The sequence below is a fragment of the Pavona decussata genome, unplaced genomic scaffold (assembly GCF_977016875.1).
Source record: "Pavona decussata unplaced genomic scaffold, jaPavDecu1.1 SCAFFOLD_102, whole genome shotgun sequence".
Lineage (NCBI taxonomy): Eukaryota > Metazoa > Cnidaria > Anthozoa > Scleractinia > Agariciidae > Pavona > Pavona decussata.
In genome coordinates, this window is record NW_028145517.1 from 2,609,589 (window position 1) to 2,628,548 (window position 18,960).

Here is an 18,960-nt window from a genome sequence, read left to right on the forward strand (position 1 = left end):
CTATTCGGGAAAACATTTTCTGTTTGAGTTTGCTAAGGCAAACCAAAAGCAATATTCTTCTTAAGAGCGTACATCACGTTAACTTTGTTTACAACGCTTAGCTTAATAAAGGAAACGAAACGACAACCGAAAGATTAAGAGCCGAGTTGTTTCTCCAGCCAATCAGAATGAGACACGCCCCTAAATGGGTGGTTCCCAAAACGTAAGTGAAAATCAGTTGCGATAATCAGCAAATTCATTAATTACGGGTTGCATTTGTGATTTGAAGTTTCTGTTACAAGATTTAGAACAACTGATAACGAGAAAAGGTACACAATTTCGTTTAGCAAAAGTTAAAACGTGAAGAATAGTAGTTTACCAGCGCGCCACTCCCTAGGGACGTGACAAGTCCCCACCTCCCCCCACCCCACCCTTGGGAAGTGCAGTGTATTGGCTTTGCTCGGGTGTGGCCGTCGTGTTTAGCTTCCACAAATAATATGGCGTCGAACGAAGAAGGTTCGACGCATACAAGAACAATACAGAAGAGAGCGAAGAAAACCCAAGATCAAGCATGTCAGTTTGATGCTTCTCTACTCGAAGGTGAGCGGTAGAATGAAAGTTTCGTTGCGTCTACGTAGTGTGTTGCGAGGCCGGAGAACACAATGCCTTTGTAATGCGACGATCGTAATAATACAAACTAAAATCTTCTTTCCTTTTGTCGTTTTTCAGAGGAAAGGGGCACCTGTGAAGCTTGCAATCAAATTTCTGGGTAAGAAAGTTTAACATTACTGAACCAGCTCTGAAAAGTGCGAAACAGACGCCGCTTGGTTGAGATTTTGTATTGTTTTGTGCCCCGCGTCGAGCTATATGCCGGCGAAATTTGTCGATGCAAGCCCCCGCGTATCCTTTCAGCGGTTTTGGGCAATTTCTAGCAGTTTGCGTTAAACCGATTTTCGCCTTGGTTTGCTCCAGCAATCTTTCTAGACGAGCCAAGTATTGTGGTGAATTTCTTTTTCTACAAGAATTTCAACTTTGATACCGAGGATCGTGAAGTGTAAGAATATTTTACAAACAGGAAACGGGGAATCCTTGAAATTCCAAGGGAATTGGATTCGTTGGCGTGCATCGTAACTTGTTCTGATGATTTCCTTTGCTTCCTGATAATTTGACGATTATACTGCCTGGGAGAAACAGAAATACAATACTATCTAGTCGTAAAGTTTGCGGCCAGCGAAAGGAATAAACTTTGCGCAACTTTTCCTTGTCGATATTGGAACTGCAAGCTAGACGAATGAGCATAATTTTTCACGTCACATTCTCCAATTCTGACGTTCATTCGTGTTCGGTGAAACTCGCATATTTCTGTTATCGTTTTCGTCTAGCGTTGTTGCGTTGCGTCGATTAAGTTTATATTTTGATTTAGAATAATCTTTACAGCTAACGAGGGAAAACCGGCCAAAGACGCACATACATACACGCTCGATTCAGTGTTTAGATAAATACAAGATTCGAGTTGAATTGACTCTCCGTTTAGCATTTCCTGTTTAATAATTTTTTTTCTCTTACAAGAACATAAAAATTACAGAACTTTTTCTTTTGATTTTAAAGCTGATGGCGTTTGACTGTTATGTATCCACAATTCTTCATAGCGTAAAACTGAAACCCGTTTCTTAAATTGATTTTCTTTCGTAGTCCATTTCACTATTTTAAGGAAGTCGAATTTAGTGAAGACTTGTTTAGGCCTATCCTATAGTTTTCTCGTCTCGATTCACGACTTGTCTCCGTTGCCAAGAAAAAATATGGGATAACGTCGTATTTATAATTACTGGAGTTATTCATGAATTTGTAACGTATGTCTTTATACACACACAAAAGTTCAAAGCCATGATCAATTTTTTTGAAAGCTACATTCTACCAATTGCCATTTTCTCTTATAAGACACAATGCTTGGGTTTGAGATTCGAAATAAGTATATTTTATTTTGCTATGTATATATAAAATATTTTTGTTGCCCAAACTAGATGATTTTGCAAAATAGTTTTCTTTCATTTGATATATAAGCTTATATGTTGTGTAGTTGTATCTTATTGGGGTTTTTGTTTGGCCCGGTATTTTGTTCTGTTACCACACCCTTGAACCCATTAGTTCTGTGCTCCACCTAACAGCGTCTACGAAATATAAACATCTTGCTTTAATAAGCCAAAATTTTTTACAACAGTGCAATTAATTCAGGAAAGATGCCTTCTGTTTTATTTGAAATGGTAATAAAGGGCATTTTTGACTGGTGCTATTAACTTTTCAAGAAAATTTCAGTTTAATGTGTCAAGATTCTTCAAATTTTTTGATTGCAAAAGAATAGTAATTAGTTAGCTTGACATTAAGTGCATCAGGAGGTTTCCTCTGAACATTCGAATTTGTCATGTTGTTGAACATGCATAGTCAATGTGGGCATTGTGGACATCTGCTTTGCCACAAAAGGGTTTTTGAAACAAATCTTTTTGCTGCATGGATCAGTTCTCGACACTCTCTATGTTTGCTCCCAGGAAAATAAATCATGTCTTGTAATATGTAGTATTTAGAGTCTGAATGAAAATCTTAAGTGTGATTATTCTCATGAAAGCTACTGAGCAGTTCTTTCCTGTGGTACTGCTTATAACATTGTACAAGGTGGTTCTAACTTTTGAGTCTGTGGATGGAATCCTAAAATGTGAACATTCAGGCATTTCCGGCTGAACTTTCTTTTGATTTAGTTTTGTCAAGTACAATATCTTTCAAAAGACATCTGTGTTTTTTGCCCAGTTCTGAACTTGCTTGCTCTCACACACAACGATATACATGTACTATGTTTAAGACATGTACTATGTTAAGTGCATGTAGATATTAGCATCCAAGCAAGCTCTCTTAGGGGTGGGGGAAGGGAGCTTGGGAAAGTACTTTCTCTCCCTCTCTTCCTACCCTAACCCTAAGATGTGTTGCTTGTTGGCTAAATAGAGAAATTATAAATTTTTGATGAGATGTCAAGTTTATTGTCACAGGAATTTTTTGTAGCGTGTGCTTCTTTGCTTGAACAAAGTTTCAAAGTTGTTGACTGAAGTTGTTATATGCCATGGTTCATCTGTCTCCACATGTGGTTCTAGAGTCTGAGGTCTAATGATGTGCGCACAGCTGGTTGCTGTGAAATATATTTCAGGCTGGATGGGAGAGGTGCCACTCTATGCCACTTCTCGTGTGCAACTTTGCCATTTCTTCCTTGGAAAGTGCATGCAATTCCAAAATTGTAAAATTGAGTTGTTTGAACAGAGAACTCTCTAAAATATACCAAAAGGCGTATAATTTTGGTACCACATGGACAGTCATGCAATATGCCAAAAGGCATATTTGGTAACCAAAGGGTTAATGGGGGTATTTTGGTACCTGTATCCTGTTACCTGTCTTCTTCATATGGCAGATAAGAAAATACTTGTCTAGAGAATCAACTCAGAGATTGGTTCATGCGTTTTTTACTAGCAGATTGAATTACAGTTGTAACCGTCTTCTGTGCGGTCTTCCACAATACCAAATCCAAAAGTCTGACAACGTGTGCAGAATGCATGTGAGCAACTGATTTTCATAGAACCAAAGCACTCGCTTATTACTCCCTACATTCTGCATGATCTAAGTTTTCCTTCCATCTTGCAAAGCTCATTTGAATACCTATATATCACAGGAGCTACATTGCCAGACGTAACAGAAGCCAAAGTGTCTGGTGAACTCTTCCCACATGTCATTTGTTCATCTTTGTGGAAACCATTTCATTGTATGAACCTTGAATGCAATGCAGTTTGTGATGCATTTGTGTTGTTTGATCTTGGTAAACTGACAATCTTTAATTTCTTTTCAGTTCTGCAAATTGTCTTTCTCAACCACATGTAATACAGGTGTGTAGTTTTTGTTGCTTATTGCAAAACTGGTTGCTCAGTTTTACAGCATATTATTACAATACTGAGTCAAGCTTTTGCTGTACCTTGGGGACTGTTTCTCATAAGGTCTTGATCCTTGTTAACAAAGTTGCAATAATTTTTTGTTATATTTATTTGGAAAGCTAAATGCAAAAATCTTTTTAATGGGCACATGTAATTACAAAAAAGATTGAAATAAAAAAAAGATGTTTTTGGCCCAGTAAGTCTTCTTTTGAGAAACTGTCCCCAATGGCCAAAGCTCAACTCAGTTTGCTGTAGCTTGAAGCAACTATTTTAGGACTGGAGCACTACTCTTAAAATGGGTAGATTTCTTTTTCTTTTTCTTTTCTTTTTTTTTCTTCGTCGTAGTCACAAATCTACACATTAATTTATTTATTAAACTCTGCCCTCTCCAAGAAGGGATATACTGTTCTGATTGTCTTCAACAAAAGCAGGCCAATCAAAATCCATTCTTGTCGCGTATATCGCGAGGGAGGGGACCCACTCACTTCTACCTGTGTGACGTCAAAGCATCATTTGATTTATTCATTAAACCTGGATTAAATTTGTGGCGGCCATATTGCCGTTTTCAAGGGAAAATTAACCATTTTGAAGTGTAAACCGAAATATTAACTTCTAAGAAGCACTCGCCATTTAAACAGTGGAAATTGGAGAGTTCCTGGCGAAGGAATCTTTTTTGTTTGACAGTTGTAGAACCACAATGATCTGTCATACATTAATGTAAATGAGACCTTCTAAATACTAGTTCGGATGCTCTACCACTGAGCTATAGGAGACTTGTGGGAGCTAAGGCCATTGAACGTTAGCCTTAAAGGGGAAGTATCATGGGGTTTTTGACCTCTTTTGTTAAAAATGGTGAAATAAGACCTTCACTCTGCTACAAAATAATTCTAGAACAACAAGAGGAGAGAAATCAACTCAATTCTTGACAGGAACACTCGTACTCTGTTCTAGCGCATTTTGGAAACAAAAATACGAAAACTTGAAAAACATTAGCCTAACATTTTTCAAGTTTCAATCCATTTCGACCTACTCTGTCTCTGGCCAGAGGCTCTAATCGACAGTTTTATTACACTGGGGTGATAATTTATAACAAAACTTGACAATTATTGGGTTTTGGAATGACATCAAATTTTCGTGATACTTCCCCATTTAAAAAGATAGCTTTTTTTGTGACCCCATTAAATAAACCGTTCTAGCGCAGCTCCATTCTGAGTCACATCTTTTTAGCACTGTACACATGTATTTGTAGAAAGTTGAGTGTAGTCCCCAAAGTAATTTGGAGAGTTAATAACAACGGGCTAACAAATGAGCATTTATTTATTTATTCCAACAGCTTGACCCAGATGGGCAGTTTGAGCGAACTACAGTAATTCGAGTTGTTACTACAGATGATGATGAATATAAGGTAGGCTAAAAAATTTTGCTGTTCACATTGTGAATTGCTTGGGGAGCAGGGATGACACAGTGGTGAGAGCACTCTCCCCCTACCAGTGTGGCCCGGGTTTGATTTCTGAACTCAGCGTCATATGTGGGTTGAGTTCAATGTTGTTGGTTCTTGTCCTTACTCTGAGAGGTTTTTGTTTCTGGGTACTCTGGTTATCCCCTCTCCTCAAAAACCAACGTTAATTCCAATTTGATCTGGAAATTAGTGCTCTGCGTCATATGTGGGTTGAGTAAATTTGTTGTTGGTTCTCGTCCTTGCTCTGAGAGGTTCATCTCCAGATCCTCTGGTTCTCCCTTCTCCTCAAAAACCAACATTTCTAATTCCAATTTGATCTGGAAATTAGTGCTCTACACTAAAATAAAGTGGTTTTTTTTTGCTTCAATGGCCAAACTTTTCCTTATAGATTTCTTACCAAAATGGTCAAATTGTATACCCCCCCCCCCAACCCCTCCCTGTACACTGCCCTCATATACCATGGCTATCATAAACCATGATAGCTTTTAAATCATCGCAGATTATTCTGTAAAAATTTTCACAGGTTAACTCTTTTCTGCCTGGTCAGTGACGTTTGACAACAAACTGGTCTTGGAAAGATCTTAGCATTAAAAGGAAAAAAAAATGGTACCCCCAGTATCATTTCTGTTATGTAGTTTGCCACCCCTACAATTTTTTTATTTTTAAATTTAATGCACTTACGGAGCCTGACATACATGTATCTCAGGTGGTTCTAGGCATTAAAAGCTGCAAATTAAGCTTCAGCTTGATGGTAGACCTATCATATGTGCCAATCCTTGAAATTTTGTAGTTTTTAATTTTGACATTTTAAAAGCATTTCTGTCAAAGACCTGACTTCCTTCAGTTATCTTGATGTGAGAACTAAATTTTACTCATCAAGACCTTTTAAATGGTACATCACACATGAAGATTGTGTTTTTCTTTGCCTGTTTGGAAAATCAGGCCAAGAGAACCTTGGCTGGAAAGGGTTAATGCTTTTTAACCTTATAACCTTTATTCAAAGTAACCTTCAGTGTCCTTTATAATTTCACACTTTATCTTGAAGTTTCCAAATATTTAGTGAACTACCCTAGGTGCTAAAATTGAGGAAAACACAAAACTTTGAACGCTAAAAATAATATTATAGTTGTATTATTGATAAGTTTAGCAAATAGAAGCAAGGTTTAATCAACTGTTATTTTCATGGTCGTCACACTACATTTAAATCAAAGCAAGCAAGGACTGTGGCTGAAATGCTCTCACCTTTTCTTCTGAGGTGGCCACAATTTTCTCCTTCCGTAAGTGAATTCTGAGCATTTTAAAAGCACTTTTACATGTATTGACAGGTTAAAATGCTCTCTTTCACCTTATGTATTTAATCGTAATTAAGTCGTTAGCCTTACTTTTCCCTTTAGTTACAAGGTGTTTCATTATTGTAAACTTTTCACGTTTGTTTGAAAGTTGTCACCAATAAAAAGTCTTATTTATTATCATCCATGGGTTTAATAAAACCTGCCGTCATGTGAAAATGTAAGGAACATTAATTTTGTGCAAGCATGTATAGGAGGTTTGGGTGTGGGAACATGGAGTTAACTTAGCTGATGATTTAATTCATCTTATATGGTGTTAGGTTACAGAAGCATCTCCAGGTAGATATGGAGGTCGCTGTAATGGTACAGACAACCCGCCAACAGTTATCGTCTCCCCAGGAGATCACTTAAAAGAATACACGATGGAGGATGACGATTATGAACGCAGGTCGCAGTCTCCTCCTGCGGTACTTTTTGATGAGTAAGTCATTATTCTAACATGTCACCAATTATGTGTAAAATAACTACTCCCCCCTCCCCTACCCAACATTGCTACAGTGGCAACATTCTTTATGCATTAAATGAAAGTTTATGCCATCATTTTGTCATTGGACCACCTGTACTATTTGTGTGGTTGATCACACTGTCTCTGAAACATCTTGTTAGAAGGAAGCAAGATAAGGTTTTAAGACGAAATACAATGCTTTTATTCCCACTATCATCATCAGAATACTGATATAAAGTGCAAAGTCTAATTTAAAGTTAGTGCATTAAAATTTTGTTAAAATTGCTCAGCTAATGGGAAAACTATAACTTCATGACAGATGGGTGCATGGCAATGTCAGAACTATGAAGAGAGTTGTAAATTAATGTGAAACAGCTGCTTGTGTAAAGTGGGATGTTTCCAATAGATTTGAATAGATTCTTTTAGTTTGAGTTGTAAACTGATGGTAGCACGTAATCTACATCAATTAAAGGGGAAGTTTTTTGAGGATTTGGTGAAAAGCCAAATCCTTTTTTTTACCCTATAAGCCCTAATAGTGATCAGTATCTTATTTCTCCTCACAATATCACTGCTTGATCAAACATTCAGGTTTTGATCACCAAAGATGAAATGATTCTAAACAAATAGACCCGTCTCCAAAATGGCGGCCGAAAATTCAAATAAGTGAAAATTAAAAACATATACCGGCACTAGAAAGAGCACTTTTACTTTAGTAACCCAGCAAAGTTTCAGCATATCAGGTGTTATATCAGCTGAGAAAATGTAAGTTGAAAATGAAAAGTATACAGACATTTGTATGACTGGGGGTATGACGTATACCCCCAGTCATACAAACGTCTGTAAATTTGTCAAATTTCATCTTACGTTTCCTAAGCTGATATAACACCTAATATGCTGAAACTTTGCAAGGTTACTAAAGTAAAGGTGCCCTTTCCAGTGCTGGTATCAGTTTTTCATTCAGTTCAATTTTAATCATTCAAATCTGTTGGCGTCACTTTGGAGAAGGATCTATTCTCCCAACTAGTATTGTGAGAAATATGCGGAGAACAGTGTTGAGAATTTGCATGTTGATACTCGGGCTTCCAGGGTTAATCAACAGAAACCTTAAATTTGTTATAGAGTACCACCCCAGTGTACTGTGCTAAAACAGTCCATGAGTGTCTCTGGCCACAGGGATCAGAATGGATTGCAGAAATTTGAAAAAAGTCAGGCTAATGTTTTTCAAGTTCTCACATTTTCTTTTCCAAACTGCAATAGAACAGATCAGTATTTGTCCCTTTCAGGAATACTGGTTTATTTCTTTCTCTCTGTGTTGTAGATTTTATTTTTAATTAAGTGAAGGTATTGGTGGACCATTTTTAACGAAAAAAAAGTCAAAAATCCCTGTAGGTGTGATGCTTCCTCTTTAAGGCAATCATGAGGCATCTTTATCTGTTTATACATGTGCTTAAATTAATTTTGATGTTCTCTCTCTTTCCAGGAGTGAACCAAATGTAAGCACTGGGAGAGAAAGTCGAAAAACTGAGTAAGTTCTGAACAATACATGCACAATAAAGACAGTACTGGAAATGACTGAGCTCCCCCAAAACTGACCCAGGCCTAAGTAACAATCTGGCTACAAATAGTGCTTAAAAACAGCAGCCCTCCTAAAAATTGATGTACATATATACAGTTATGTATACATGTTTATTGATGTACCCTAATCCCAATTTTTCAATAAAATGACTAAGAATGGCTACTCCAAAGCACAGAAGCTATCCTTAAAATGTTCAGCTACTCATAGCAAAGATAGAAATTATGGAAACCAACTTGAAAAAGTCAAGCTGATCAATATTTTAAATTTTTTCCCTTGTTTCTTAGATCAAAATGATTATGTCTCGTTTTGGCTCATTTTGTCTCCGATTTCATCTCATATGGGTCTAGAAGTAATTTTGAGTGTGGCAGAATTGTCTGTCTATGGTAGATGTCAATTGGCGAAGGTTTGACTGTGTTAGGCCAGGCACAAAAATGCATTCAAAACTAGAATGAGAAGTTATTTGTTTATTTATTTAAATCCCTGGGTAAGTGTTAAGCTGTAAGTTTAAAACACACTGTTGACTTGCGTATTTGTGTCTAACAGTTCTTGTTGTTGTTGTTTTCCAGCAAAACCGACCATATGAAAAGAAGAAGGATCCACAAATGTGATTACGAAGGCTGCTCTAAAGTTTACACCAAAAGCTCGCATCTCAAAGCTCACAGGCGGACCCACACGGGGGAGAAACCCTACAAATGTTCCTGGGAAGGCTGCTCGTGGCGCTTTGCACGTTCTGACGAACTTACAAGACATTACAGAAAACACACTGGTGCAAAGCCATTTAAATGCTCCCACTGTGACAGGTGCTTTTCAAGGTCAGATCACCTGTCACTTCACATGAAGCGTCACTGAGTTGGTTTTCATTTGGCTTCTTAGAGTAACAATGACTTTTGAATAGCGGAAGCTGTGCGGTTGGCCAGCTGTGTTTGGGGTTGGGGCTGTGTCCCTTCACCATGAAGCTAGTCAGAGTAGAGAAGAAAGACACATCTTCTTCTGATTTTAGTAATTCTTTTTTCATACAGCCAAGTTTGTGACAATGTGTATCACAATGCTCAATGAAAATATTGGAAAGTGTCTTTCAGCAAATACTGTTGAGCGCAACTTGACAACTTTCGTGCTGTCATCACTACATCTATTTTATAACGTGTAACAACTCCCATTTTCAAGCAGGAGAGAAGAATTTGACTTTTTGTGTGGACTTCCATGGAAGAATAATTGCTGGTCAAATCATGGGTATTGCTGAGTAACGCCTTGCACTTACCAAGAAGTATTGAATTTCGGCTTTCCTCACTTGCCATGATGCAACTGGTATCCATGAAGTGCAGATTACATCTATTCAAGATTTCTGTTTGGAAGATTTGTAACATCCTGCTACAAAAGAATGTCTTCTGCTTAAAGAAACCATGGTCCATCAAGGTAATGAAACCCCTATTTCCTTTTGTTTTTGTTTGTAACAGCTAAGCGTGAAGATCAATCTCAACCTTGAGAAAATGTATATATAGGATTAAATTTTAAAGAAATTTAGTTCATTGTAATTTGTACTTTGTTATTTTTACACTACACTGGAACCCCCCTCCGTCCCCCAATGGCTATTCATTAACCCTATAACTCCATACACATTCTCCTCACTTCGCCTCATAAATTTCTTATGGTGTTATTTGGGAGAATTTGTTTAAACATCAAGACACTTGTGGTCAGTGATCAGTTCTTTTATTTTCATGATTTGGATCTTTGTTAACAGAAGTAGTGATAGTAATAAAAACTAGCGCTAAAACGAATGATGTTTCAACTGCTGATCAGTGGAAATGTGGTTCATTTTTAGTGCTTGCTTTGATTACTAATTAAAAAGTATCGTGAACAAAGAATTTATTTATTTAAGTAGCGGTATTGTTAGGAGAATTTAGATGGTGATCATTGTTGGCGATTAGAGGGTCATTGTGAACAATTCACTATTCTGGCCACTGTTTTTGCCAATGCAAAACATCCCTTACGTTAAACAAGCCTAGTCTGTAAAGATAAGAAAAATGCTGAACCAAGGCATCATGACCATTGCTACAGAGGTATGCTGGAAAGTTACCGTCATCGTCATTGCTTGCAAGCAGTGTTCATGTTGAAGATGTACCTGTGATGGGGCATTTTGAAAACTGGTCTTCCGTTTCACTTTAAAAATTTTGCATGTTATCTTACAATGCAAACCTTAGAGCTAACACCATATTACAACCCTTGAGTAGCGATACCACTATATTGGTGTTGTTTGTATTAGCATTAGTCTTGTGGTCCTAAGTAAAGGTCAGTATTACATTGCAAAAGCTAATGACCATCCTTGTTAAAACAGCCAGATTTTGCTGGCCCCAATAATGGTCTAATGCGAATGGGTTCTAGCGTACATGATATTTTCATTTTTTTAGAACACTTTTTACTTTAATTCGTGAATATCCATTTTGGCATTGCCAACTATTTCACTCTTGCGCAGCGAGTAACCCGGTTAGCAAAACCGTGTAGTTTCTACTAGCATTTACTCTAAGGCTACTTGCAGTCCCATTTTCTATAGTTAGTCCTCGCAAGCATTACATAATTTAAAAAAAAGTGGCAGTATCTAACAGTACAGTGGAACCCCAACATAACAAAGTGCCAGGGGACTGGGGGGATGTGTTTATTAAAGTGGTTGTTCTGTTCCAAAAATGTATTGGTTTCTTGCAGAGAAGTTTGCTTGTAATTAATTCTGAAATTTCTGCATCAGTGGCTCTAGTGAGAGGAGACTCCTGTCTTAAGAGATCAGAGTTGTGTCTCTCTCGAGAGGAGGCGCATCTCTAGGGAAACAAATCTCGTTATGCGACTGCTAACTTAGTTTTGAGTAGTACCACTATAACTGGGCTGAAGAATATTGTTCATTATTTAAAACTGGATCATTGTATAATGCAATTCCAAGGATTTGATTGGCTTAGCAGACATGGTGTATGATCCATTATACCGTACTCGATAAATGGAGACCATTAAATTGTCTTCTGGTTGTTCTTGCAAAATGAAATCAGCAAGATCTAGCAATATTTCTTAAATTGTTTTTAACAAAACAATAACATACCCAACTCATATCCAACAAGCGCGAGTGAAATGATTATTATTTCACTCGCGCTTGTTGGATATGAGATGATTATAGCCAACTCAATACAATGTCTTTACTGATCTTAAAGTCCCAACATATCTCCGAGGAGACCTCTCAGTATAAGCCCGGGGGTTTCTTGAGGTCTCCTCGCCACTTCTTGCTTCTTTTACTATTATTATTTACTCTAAACTTATGTACTTGTAATCCTAGTTTATCATTCATTGTAACTTTCTATGTTTGTATGTCGTGGTGAATAAATAAATAAATAAATAAACTTGGTGCTACGTGCCTTGTTGGCTATCTCTCATCTCATATCCAGTGCACGGTTTTGGAATAGTAATTGTTAATATTATTATACTGGGGTGCCCATTATAAAGCGGTTTGTTATGTTGGGGTTCCACTGTAAATAAATTAAAAGGGATTCACTCCTTGGGTTTGCCAAATCCTTGTCCATTTGAATACCTTCTTTTGTGATCTTGCTGACAGCGACTTATCATGTGTGTAAATTGATCAGGAGAGAAAAATGGGACTTGCAAGTAGTGTACCAGTATTACGGTATGAAACAGGGAATGTAGGCTTATATTTGCCATCATTGTTACAGTTTGAGTAGAGAGTGATTGATTAGGTTCATGTTATTGGCTCTAATGTAAATAGGGGGTGATTTTGTATACTTTATTGCTGGTGAAATATTTGTAGTTATTTAGACATGCATTTTAAGAAAGTAATGGGATGTTTTGCAAGTTAAATCTATTCTGGCTATAGCTGAGTCTGGGTATTTGTTGAGCTAGCCTGCAAGAGCAGACGCCATTTTCAGCTTTTATTTCACTTGCTGTGAAAAGAGAAACACAAACCGGAAAAGGCATCTTCTCTCACTGGCTACTGTTGAACAAAGAGGATTCAGAAATAACTCATGTGGTTCATACTGTGTTACTACACCTTTAAATAACACGTGAACTTTGAGGTTAAAGAGTCAGCCAACCATTGTATTCTTCACTGCTGTCAATCATTATAGTGAACTTTTAGAAAGTGAAGACGTTTAGCTCAGTGAGATAAAGGGTCATGGTCGTATGCAGGGCAGATTTCACTCCACTTTGTTGGTCATTGGTTATCACCATAATTTTGATTGACAGCAGTAATGATCTTGTCTTGAAGTTCAGAGTTTGCATGTTAATTATTGAAAGGAGCAGAAAGCTGGGAGAAGCTTAGCACTTTCACTCCCAGGAGGTGAAAACTGGAAAAACATTCTTATTTCACTTTTCGAAGTATTATAACACAGAGAGTATTGTGAACGTACTGCTCAGTAGCTCAAAGATAGAGCCACCTCGTACAGCTTAATAAACAGCAGCACAGGAAAGTGTTGCTCAGTAGCTTTCATTTGAAAGGTGTTTCCAGGAAACTAAGCACTGAGCACTCAGTTACTAGCTTTCATTTGTGTGCATTGTTACATTTCTGGCCGGATTCAGAGACAAAGGAAAGAATATAATATTAGTTTATTCAAGGAATGGAGAATTGAGTTAAATTTTTCAGTATCGTTAGCCTAGTATGTGCCTAATTTCAGAAAAAGCTACCATCTTGATTGGAGAGACAAACACTGCCAAAATGTTTGATGTAAAGTAATAATAATATTATTTCCTTCAGTACATAGTGTTCTGTTGATGATAATTTCTGTCTTGTTGTGTGATATTAAATAGTCAAAAGATTATCAATTACTTCAATACATCTTTATTCCACCACAGACAAGTTTAACTTAGATTTTTGGAAAAGCTAATGTGGGATTTGTATAGATAAGTTGATTGAACAGAGGGAAATCATCTTGATGAGAGAAATGCACACCTCCATACTTGTAAAATTTGAAAACTTCACATTCAATGAAAATGTTCCATGGAAATTTATCATTTGCTTTTAGTTGAGAGGTTAATTCAAGCGAGCAAAGGTCAGGGAGCAAAACAAGCTTGATGCGGGCAGAACTGGTCTGCTTGCTCTAGGTTTTTTTCTGCTTTGCCTCCTAAGCTTACTCCCTCGAAGATAACAAAAGAGATTATAAGCTGTTTTCTGTATTAATTTTGGTTGTAGCTGTTTGCTAGTTAGTTGGCCATCCTTACCCAAGATCACACAACATTACCTTCGAAAAACTGTACTATAAACCCTTCATTTCTTCATCATTTTTTTTTATTAGTATTATTACTTTATTTTGCACTTTCTTGTCTCGTACCTATCATATGGGTGTTTTTCAGTCGTAAACATTGATGTCACTTGCACTGCCGTTTGCTTCTTTTTTTTTTTTAACCCTTTAAGCCCTTAATGATCAGCATCAAATTTCTCCTTGTAATATCAATGCTAAATCAACCCCTGAGGTCATGAGAATTAAGGATGTGATCATCCAAGGTGAATTTTCGTGATATTTCAATAACTTCTCTCCAGTACTTTTATAAGAAAAGTATGGGGACTAGCTATGAGAATTTGTTCTTTGATATCAGGGGTTAAAGGGTTAAACACAGTTGGAAGGCAGTTGTGATTCTATTTTTCCTTTACTTTTTTTTTATCTTGGCACAGCTTCATTTGTGCCACAAAGAACACTTGGGTAAAACTTGTACAGAGCTAGAATTTAGCCTAAAGCTGCATTGAAGCTTATAGCCTGGGAAAATAGGTGTTCGTTTTCATGTGTTCCTCCAAAAAAAAACTGTGTGAGCACCAAGCTGAGAGATTTCCTTCCAGCTAAACATGAAAGTGCATAACTGCCTTTGACTAATCCTACAAGAATTTTAGGAAACCTTACAGGGCCTAGTTGATGTTGTTGTTGTTATATATAGTTTTTAAGAAAATCAGATTGAAACTTACTTTAAACACCAACGGTTTCTTTACCCTTGCACCCTGTGCTCGCCAACACGGGGTTAGCTTAAAGAGGCTGACGTTTCACACGTTTTGACACTAATCCAGTACAGTATTAAAGTTTATCTCTCTGTTTTCAAGAAAGGTAAATTGCATGTAAACCATATAAAGGCAAGGAAAAGTTTCATGAAACTGTTTTCTGGAAGTTTTCAGCCGGTTGCTCAGACAGTTATAAGGGGGCCGCATAAAGGATACCGGTATCTCAGTAATAATTATTATTATAATAAAGGGTACATTGAACCATATGCTCTGTGAGTGTAATTTGGTGCAGTGTACTTTTTACATTAGACCAACCTAGCAGTTGTGTCGGATTATTTTTCAGGTGTGAATTGCCTGGTGCAGTTCACCTGTGTATAATAATAATATAACGGAATGAAAATAAACGTTGAAATGAAAATCTGTTTGTGGGTGTGTATGTCAATCTCGGTTCCTCGTTAAAATGAGAGGCCCTTCACATAGCATGGCCCAGAAAGGGGGTTGGGGAGGGAGGGTCTTTGAATCCCATGAGCCCCGAAATTTTCCCTTCTTGAGCCCGGGACCCGTAGCCTCTCTGCCGAAAGCGCGAACCAAAAATGTCTTCAGACTTTCCGTTTAGCTAGAACATAGTTACTTGAGAGACTGGTTAGGAAACCTTGCCGTGAAAGCAATGTTGCTGCTATTTATGTTGGAAGGGCCGCGACCCTGCACAATCCTTTGTTTTAATGTTCACACCACAGTTGAATATCTTAACAAAAAGGCTTCGATTGGTCAGTTGCTCCAACACATTCCAAATTCTATTGTTGTTTGTGCAGGGTCAAGGCCAAAACAACAACAACAACACTTTATTAACAATAGACAGTTACAAGGTGTTATATACCTACCCGCAAATAGCTGAAGCTAGTCGAGGCGGGTAGGTATGTTTATGCTAAACTAAATACAAAAACATTTGGTGTTTACAACTGAATTGACTAAAATAAAAGTTAAATAAGTAGTAAACAAACAAGTGACGCAAAAAAGGGGATTCGCTAGCTGATAGAAATTAAAGGATTGTTACATATTCAGAAGCTTTTCATTATTTCAAGAATTGAAGAAGGTGTAAGGTAAGCATTTTCTTTTTTTAAAATGTTGATTAGTATTTCATGTATTTGTTTCTTGAATAGTTTTCTGTTGTCAGACTTTCTAATATTATCCGGTAAAGAATTCCATAGCCGTGCACCAAATCGAGAAAATGAATTCTTTAGTTGATCAAGACGTGAAGACATGATATAAAATTTGTCGGCGGTTGCTGACCGGGTGTTGTAGGAGTGTATATCTGAGACATGTTTAAATAAATTTTGAATATGAACAGGTGCTAGTTTGTTTTGGATATCATACATTAAACAGGAAACAGATTCGACATAGAGAAAATGAACAGGTAGGATGTTAAGTTTAATGAAGTAAGGAATAGCGTGTTCACTTTTTGTAGAAAAGTTCATCAAACGTAGAGCTCGTTTTTGTAGGAGAAGGAGCTTTTCTAAGTTAGACTGAGAAGCTTGACCCCACGAACTAATTCCATACATGAGGTAGGGGGAAATAAGAGATTGATATAACTTAACAAGAATAGAAAAGGGTACAAAATGTCTCAATTTAGCTATGATGCCAATGGCCTTGCTCATTTTTAGGGCGATTAAATCTATATGAACTTTCCAGTTGAGATTCTTGTCAATGAGTATGCCAAGATATTTCACATGATCTTTACATTCTAATGTTGAATATGAAACTTTATCATTGTCGTAAATATTTATCGTTGGTTGATAAGGAAGTTTCTTTTTGTAATTAAGAAATATTACATAATTAGATTTCTTAGTATTTAGAGTTAATTTGTTCGCTGTTAGCCATTCGCAAAGTTTGTTTAATTCAGTGTTTACTTCTAGTTCTAAGGATTTAAGGTTCCTATTACTGCAAAGGATACTAGTGTCATCAGCAAATAAATAAAAATTGAACTTATCTGAACAGTTAGTGATATCATTTATATACAACAAAAAGAGTAAAGGCCCTAGAACAGAACCTTGAGGAACGCCACATTCCGTAGGGGCCTTTTCAGAAATATGGGGACCGATATTAGTTGTTTGTGAACGCGATTTGAGATAAGAAGAGAACCAATCGTTGACTATCCCTCTTATTCCATAATGATATAATTTCTGCAGCAGTATTTCATGGTTTACCGTATCGAATGCTTTCTTTAGATCAATGAAGATGCCACAAGTATACAGCTTTTTATCCATATTGTTTTGAATAGTGTTAATAATATCTAGCGTTGCATGCTGGGTAGAATGTTGTTCTCGAAAGCCGTATTGAGATGGAACAAGAATATCTGTTTTACTTAAGTAGGATTTTAAGCGCACACACATCAATCTCTCAAAGATTCTATTAAAGTTTGAAAGAAGTGAGATAGGTCTGTAATTGTTTGGATCTGTCTCGTCACCGTCTTTGTAAATGGGAATGACTTTTGCGTGTTTAAGTTTTGAAGGGTAATTCCCACAATTAATTGAAGCATTGAATATATTCGCCAAAACATAAGAGAGGGTAGAGCTAGCACATTTTAAGATTGAAGTTGGACTCGAATACAGACCATGCGCTTTGTTGTTGGAGATGGACAGAATTTCGAGTTGAACCTCGTAAGGGGTCACAGGAACAAAAAAGAAAGAATTCAGGTGACTGGTTTGACGATAATAATCAGTGAAATGGTGCAAAGATCGGGGTAGCTTCGAAGCTAGTTTGCGTCCAATGGAGGCAAAGTGGCTGTTAAGAATATTGGCAATTCGGGATGGGTCTTGCGTAAAACCGCTGTTATCAGGTTCCTTGAGTTTACAGATGAATTTTCGATTTCTCTTTTTGTTTAGCAAAGTATTAATACATTCCCATGTCTTCTTAACACTCAATAAATTAGATTCGAAGTATTTATAATAATACTGTTTTTTGCTTAAACGGGTTAGTGTCAAAATTTGATTTCTATATAATTTATATTTCTCATTATCGCCTGACAAAAATAGTTTGTTCTTGACTTTTATTGATCGTCTAATGCCTTTAGTAATCCATGGTTTCGAAAATTGCTTTGCCTTACGACCTGAAAGCTTTTTTAACGGTGCGTGTTTATTGACCAGTTTATTAAATCTATTGTAAAACGTCGAGAAAATTTTATCGATGTCTTGATGAGTGTTTGTAATGATAATGTCCCAGTTGATTTGAGTAAGTTCATTGTTAAAATCATCAGGTGAAAATTTAGAATAATCCCGCACTTTATGTGGAAGAGATAGGACTCGATTAGTAGGGTTACGTGAAATACAGAACTGAGAAAAATGGTCAGTTAAATCGGAGATTATATTGCCACTTACAAGGAATTGCTCGAGGTCATTTGTAAAGATATTGTCAATAAGTGTAGCCGACGTGTTATGTACTCGAGTGGGTTTGTCAATGGTTGGAATAAGGTGAAGGCTTTGAGCGGTCAATAAAAAATTTTGGCTGATATTAGAAGATTGCGACTTGAGTAGGTCAATGTTAAAATCCCCGACTATATAGACGGGCTTATCATAGAAAATATATTTTTCGACAGCTTCGTCAAAATATGATTGAAAAGATTCCGGAGAATTGTGTTGTCTATAGAGAATCCCGCACACAATGTTTTTCTGTTTATCCAAAATAATTTCAATCCACAGAGCTTGGTAGGCCTCATTAGAGGTCTTTTCTAGTACCATGTAATTTAGAGTGTCATTGATATACATTCCAACACCTCCAGATGCCAGGGGCGTTGGGACGTACTCAAAGTTGTAACCTTTTAATTGTGGGATATTTTGATCCGAATTAGCATAAGAAATTTTGGTTTCCGTGAGTCCAATAACAGAAAATTGAAAGTCTAGTTCATCTAAAAGATGTGTTTGCAGATTGTCAATGTTTCGTCTAATACTTCTTATGTTATTATGGAAGATTGAAAATCTGCGTTTTGTTTGATTTCTATCTAGGGTTTTTGCAAACTCACAAAAACTATGTGGTGTATAATATTTACATCGGATACAAGTATTTAATTGGTCTTCGTGATCATCTGGATGGGTATTAAGGCTAAACAAGTCAATGTCGTGAAAGCTACGTAGTTTATCTAAATATTTTTTAGTGGGTAAGTTCGGAGAGAGAAGATTGTTGAATTGTTCATGTGAATTAATTATGTCATAACCATAATAAGGAAGAT

General features: G+C 36.8%; 1 protein-coding gene across 1 annotated transcript; it reads left to right on the plus strand.

Annotated features, from left to right (window-relative positions):
• The first annotated feature begins 271 nt into the window (after positions 1-271).
• On the plus strand, positions 272-15,160 carry LOC146471619 (uncharacterized). The gene is made up of 7 exons (XM_085120159.1): positions 272-579; positions 709-748; positions 3,860-3,896; positions 5,275-5,346; positions 7,010-7,170; positions 8,675-8,719; positions 9,337-15,160. The coding sequence occupies exons 1-7, from the start codon at positions 477-479 to the stop codon at positions 9,617-9,619; spliced, it is 741 nt and encodes a 246-aa protein (XP_084976285.1). The 5' UTR covers positions 272-476; the 3' UTR covers positions 9,620-15,160.
• The last annotated feature ends 3,800 nt before the right edge of the window (positions 15,161-18,960 follow it).

Bases quoted from the DNA above. Each gene is read 5' to 3' on its own strand.
- LOC146471619 (XM_085120159.1), top strand. From the start codon at position 477: ATGGCGTCGAACGAAGAAGGTTCGACGCATACAAGAACAATACAGAAG. The intron at 7,171-8,674 runs GTAAGTCATTAT...CTCTCTTTCCAG, and splicing joins CCTGCGGTACTTTTTGATGA to GAGTGAACCAAATGTAAGCA. The intron at 8,720-9,336 runs GTAAGTTCTGAA...GTTGTTTTCCAG, and splicing joins AGAGAAAGTCGAAAAACTGA to CAAAACCGACCATATGAAAA.